Genomic DNA, 5921 nt, shown 5'->3' on the forward strand with positions numbered 1-5921 from the left:
TTAAATAGAGAATGTAATGTTGCTTAGCCACAAAGACACAAAAACTTGTAACAAAGCTCATTTTAATGTGGCTGACCATTTCATTTTTACACCACACATCAAACTGAGAAATGTGGACTTTGGAATCAAGGGAAGAACTACTGTGAAACCTTAAAAATGCTGAGGTTTCTACTACTCAACCACAATAAGGACTTTTTATGTGGTCCAACTCGACATGATTTTCCAACAAAACATACAGTTTTCTTAAGAAAATGGCAAGTGAATCAACAAATCACTTAGAACTCGTAGACCACACAAGCTGAAGAAAATCTTCAAATTGTTATAATATATATAACTCATAACTTGTGAATGTTACAATCCACCCCGCTGAATGATATCCTCATCAAATGACATCCCCTAATACTGAATGTAAACTAATGTAACGCCGGATTCCAACTAATACAGGCTAAAACCAAAAAATTGACTGATGATAATTGCAAGACCTAAGCCTATTGCTATTAGAGAAGAAGCCCAAGTGAGCTTCTCGGTTATTCTAGGAACTCTATCCTTCAGTGCCTGACTACACGAGCCTATAAAGACGGTATAGCTTCCCATTGCTATAACAGTACCGACCAAGAACATACACAAGAAGGCAACACCAGCCGTGCGTGAAGGCAAAGCAAGTGCCGGCAAGATTATCAACAGTGCATCCGGTTGCAGCCCATGGACAATTCCAGTGGCAAAAGTTGCCAAGCCTATCTTTTTCTTCTTCCCGACGACGGGGGTGTCAATGCCTTCATATACACTAACATCACACTCACCATTTTCAAGGGCAACACATGGAGTAGGAACTTCAGATGCTTCCTTAATTCCCATCGCTCCAATGACAAGAAGAGTGAAGCCAACTACTCTCGTCCCCCACGTACGAATAACTTCAATGTGGAGTCGGTCCTTTAAGAGAAGAAACAACAGCCCAAAAATCAACTGTCCAGCATCATGACCACAGCCCCAGAGGGCTCCAACTGCCGCACTCTCCATCCGCGTACGGCCTATTGAGAGAGGTGCTAAAGCAGCAAGATGGTCAGGACCTGACAGGGTGTGAAGGCAACCGGCAAAGAAACCAGCCCATGCGCTTGTTAGTAGTTCATTACGTACGAGTTGACTTCCCACTGCTGCTGCAGCTGGACCCCCAGTCTTAGCTGCACCCGGAAAACTAGCAAAAGCAGGTGAAACAATGAGCGGGTGGAGAAGCATAACCAGCATTGCTGAGAGTAGGACTACTGTACTTGCAGAAACCACCTGAAAGGAATCATAAGCCATGTTGACGAGAATAACGTAAGTGTCTTCTTTTGACAGATGTAAATAATTCGCCGCATAATGCAATAGATGCTTTTTCCTGATAACAATGTGTCTCATAGAAGCAAATATAATGCATGGACCATGAATGGCTCTTTCCTACTCAGTTTCCTTGTGTGCTGCTGCAGGCATAATAATGAAGTTCAATGTAACATTGAAAACCTCTACTTATCTCCAGGTTTAACATCCCAGTGGTTAAAACAACTCTTTTAGCAAGTCCATCTGGTGATTAATGCTAAAAGCTCTTTATTATGGTCATCTATACTTCCGTCAATACTTGAAACTCAGGCATGCAAAAGAGATGAAAAATAGCAAGAAGGCAGAAGGTCTAGTTCTGCATAAACAGCGCAAGGTTGTTGAAAATGAAACATTTCCATGTAAAAATATGAATTAACTACATCTAGATTTAAAACATTAACAACAGCGTGTCCAGTTTGATGAACACAGCAACAACTAATCATTCAATATATACTGCTGGCTGAATCCTTAATGCTCTTATATTCAGGAATATTTTTCTTCTTGCTTTCTTAGTTAAGTTTAATTTCTGTAAATGCAAACACTGTAAAAGGATATTTTTAGGCTACAAAAAATGTGTTTGCAGCTTTGTGATTTCAAAGTAATAGACATAAAGAAACTCCACACCAAATTGTTCTTTTAACTAGTGCTTTGAATTGCATTTTGTACTCGCTCTTCCTTTGAAGAGGTCAATCATCAACAGAAAAAGTTAGCTTCTTCTGCATGAAGAGAATGGTTCAGTAAGGTTGCCTTTTATTTTAACTAATATAACTCTAATATAAACAAGAGTGCTAGTTCCTATGTTTTTAGGGTAATTCTTTCCAAATTAAATTTCTTAAATGATACAAGGTGAAGAATTCCGAACTAGATGGCAGATTCTTTTGAAATTAACTAAGTGGAAGTAGACGATATCTAAAATCCAAGTTCAAAATGCCAATTCATCATACTTATATTAGTAGCTTGTAGACATAATAACAAGTCAAAATACCTTGGCTAGAGGGAAATAGAGCTTGTTTTGATGGGCAGAAAGATCAGATTCCAAGATTCAAAAACAAGTGTTTGCTTAGTTTGTTTCTTTGGTGTAAAAGTAGTTTCATAGACAACATTGATCGATATATGGAATTCTTGGAATTGTTAGGGAAATGCTGTAGCTGACTGCATGGATATTCCCAGCAGTTGTGTGTAATTTTATGGTACCATCCTGGTACTCAGCTAATAAAACCTTCCCTTATAAGAAAGAAAAAAGAAAAGAAAATGAGATTCCATTTGTCTTCTAGTACAAAATGGGCCTTAATCACTTAAACAAACACTGCCCTAAAATCAGCCCTTTTGAAAATAGGCACTGTAATTTCTACTTCCTACAATGGATATCAGAGAAATGAATAACCAAACTTGATTTAACCTACCAATCCTTGCCATCACATGAACAAGACAACAATTGCACTAGCAACTCCTGTACTATTCATCCCCTGTTTTTAGTATTATCCCTTACTGCTGTCACCAGCAATGGCTGCAGTTAGCAGTTGCTGATCAGGTCTGCAACCTGCAAACTGTGCTGCCAGAAACGAATAACCTAGAGTCATTTGTGGAGAGTAGCACTGTTGGTGTCCGTGTCCTCGTCCTATGTAACGTTATCATTCCTGGACCTATCCACTTTTCTCGGCCTTTTGGCTAAGATCAAGTATGGTATATCAGGTCACCAGTGTCACGTTCCAAGTCCAACGTTAACTACTTTTGTTTTCCTCAGAGACAACTATATTTCACGTTACCTCATCTTTTAAATCACTTTTAAACACCTAAATTTGGTAATCATATAGGATGTGAAATGGCAGTATCCAGAGCTTAGTTCAAGAAGATAAAGGTAACAACTTTCACTTGGAGAAAAACATACTCTTGAGTATTGATCATGGTGCCAATGAGTTAAAGAAAAGGTTGGTACCGTCAAAGCCAAACTGATAGAACCTCGTTGTTCTAGAAGAAAGATTTCTAGACTCCACATCAATTGCAAAAACAAAAGAAACAAGCAAAATTATGTAGTATAAAATTCGAGAAACTAGTATATTGTGCATTAATCATCAATTAGATACAACTCTACCAAAAATACAAGTCAATAGCAAATAAAAGGGCAGCCCGGTGTACTAAGCTTCCGCAATGCGCGGGATCATGGGAAGGACCGGACCACATTGGGTCTTATGTACGCATCCTTATCTTGCATTTCTAAGAGAGGTTATTTTCACGGCTTGAACCGTGACCTGGTCACATGGCGACAACTTATACGGTATTGCTAAGGCTCCCCTTCTAAGTCAGTAGTAAATGAAAGCAAAAAAGCCCCACTAGAAATTAACAGCAAATACATAGCAGCACAAGACACACATTGTACCATCGAGCAAAGCTACATCTATATTGGAAACCAGTTTTCTTGGAAAACTATAACAGAATCAATATTCCCTGGTAAAGTGGAATTTAGACGCAACTTGCTTGGGATTGATGCACATTGGGTGGTTGTTGTTGTAAAGTGAAATTTCTAATATTGTAGGTCCATTAACATTAAAATAAAAAATAAAAAACAGCAGAACTAACATTTTGTATTTTGACCAGCTCAACTTTACCCGTTATGCCTTACCAAATTCAGATAGCAATTATAACATGTACCAAAAACATAAAGTGACATCAAAATTGAAGACATGAAACGCAGATGCAAAAGCAAAAATGATTAATGTCAGTACCTTATGTTGCTGAGACAGAGTTTCAGCAACCCATTTGAGGAAATGGGGCTTCGAACCCGACCCATCTGGAAAATCCTGCGATGTAGACGAATAACCCACAAGCCCATCATTAAATCTAGAAGAAGGGGACGACGAACCAGAAGTTGAAAACTGGTCATGAATGCATTTGCAAGAACGAGAATTGGACCCACGATACTCAACACGTTTTAGGGAGGGCAGAGTTTGGAACTTTGGAACGGAGAATTGGAGTTGGGGAAGACGAGGAAAGGGCTTAAGGTGGTGGAGTTTAGACGAGGGAAGTGAAGAATTGGTAAAGATAAGCCTCTCCATTACAAATTACAATTGAAAGGTAAAAACTGAGTTCCTAATAAGTATCGCCTATATATCTTCTCTGTATTTGATTTTGTCTGTTTGTTCTTACTTTAGATTATCTCTGAAACAGGTTTTCAGATTATGCAGGAGAGAGAGAAGAGGTTGGAGGAGAAAAGTATTGGAGAGTAGTTGATGATACGTAGACATTTGTACTTGCACGGATGTTTTCTTCTTTTCATCCTTTCTTTATTATTATTATTAGTATGACCAAAATGTTGGATCTTGGAATTACTAATTATCTTATAATTTTTTTTAATTATAAATATAAATTGGTGATGGGAAGGGTAATACAATGTGGGTAATCAAACTTAGCCAAAAAAGTAAAAGTACACGGAGCTAACTAACTAGATTACTAAGATTTATTTAAAAGTAGTAATTATAGGTTAAGCGCCTAACACATTTGTTTTCTTTTTGGATGGAACTAGATTATTACTTATCAAATGTTCTTTAATTTCAAATATTTTTTTATTCAAACTTCAGCTAAATCATATCCAAATACTAGGGATGCGATCTCTATGCCTTTTAACCATAGATATGTTATTTCTAGCATTGAGAATGAAGAAGACTTCATGTAACTTTATCCCTTTAGTGACTCCTACCTAGACTTGTAGCAAATTTGAATTAATTTGATAGCGAGCTTTTAAATATCAAATGCATAAATTAAAAATAAAATAAAAAAGTGCAATGGAGAGGAAAGTAGGTAAGATTAGAAAATTAGACTTGAGTGGTGTAGAGTATAGTTATAATAAGTAAACTGTAACTCGAACTATAACTAAATATAAAACTAGTTTTAAGAAAATGACCAATACTTGGATACATCAAGTTCAACTATATTTTTGGTTATAAATATAATGAAGGGACTGCTCTAAATCTATGAAAAAGTCTATAGAGTACTAAGTCATAAAGATACTTCCATTATAAATGCAAAAAAATTAGATTCTTAGCACCACCAATTAGGAGAAAAGTTGGAGAAGAATGGGTCATGTTATGTATGTAGTGAATTGTTGATGGAACTAGTACCTAAACTTGCTTGAATGATTAATGTGCAATTTGATAGGAGCTTAGTGGAAGCTGTGGCTTCTTTCTCACCACAAATAACAACATGCGCATTCACATCTTTGTTTTCTTTGTTTCTCCAAATCCACTAAAACATTACAATATGCGGGACCAATTAAAAATTTCAAATCAATGACACTAGAATAGTCTTATATTTGATATTGGTTGTAATAGTTAATTAGAATTTTATATAACTACCATAAATTTGAAGTTATTTAGCTATGCATACAGAAAGCAAGTCAAAAGAGTACAAGTGCCCGTCACACTGCTCATCTTTGAATCCGTCTCCTTTTTTTTTTTGTGGTGAACCGGTTATAATAATATTATCAATAGTGCTCAAAATTACATCATTAGTAAGGGAATCGGAGTTTCCTTGAGTAGTAGCAATACCAGTAAGTGTATCAATATTACAAACAT

At 36.6% G+C, this 5921-nt stretch overlaps 1 protein-coding gene across 1 annotated transcript; it reads right to left on the bottom strand.

Moving 5' to 3' along the window:
* Window positions 1-299: 299 nt before the first annotated feature.
* LOC104102402 (chloroplast protein FOR GROWTH AND FERTILITY 2-like) lies at window positions 300-4611 on the bottom strand. Its single transcript, XM_009610101.4, has 2 exons — window positions 4077-4611; window positions 300-1278 (listed from the first exon to the last, which is right to left on the bottom strand). Exons 1-2 carry the CDS (start codon window positions 4404-4406, stop codon window positions 436-438), a joined length of 1173 nt encoding a protein of 390 aa, XP_009608396.1. The 5' UTR covers window positions 4407-4611; the 3' UTR covers window positions 300-435.
* Between the last annotated feature and the right edge of the window lie 1310 nt (window positions 4612-5921).

The sequence above is a fragment of the Nicotiana tomentosiformis genome, chromosome 1 (assembly GCF_000390325.3).
Source record: "Nicotiana tomentosiformis chromosome 1, ASM39032v3, whole genome shotgun sequence".
Taxonomy (NCBI): domain Eukaryota; kingdom Viridiplantae; phylum Streptophyta; class Magnoliopsida; order Solanales; family Solanaceae; genus Nicotiana; species Nicotiana tomentosiformis.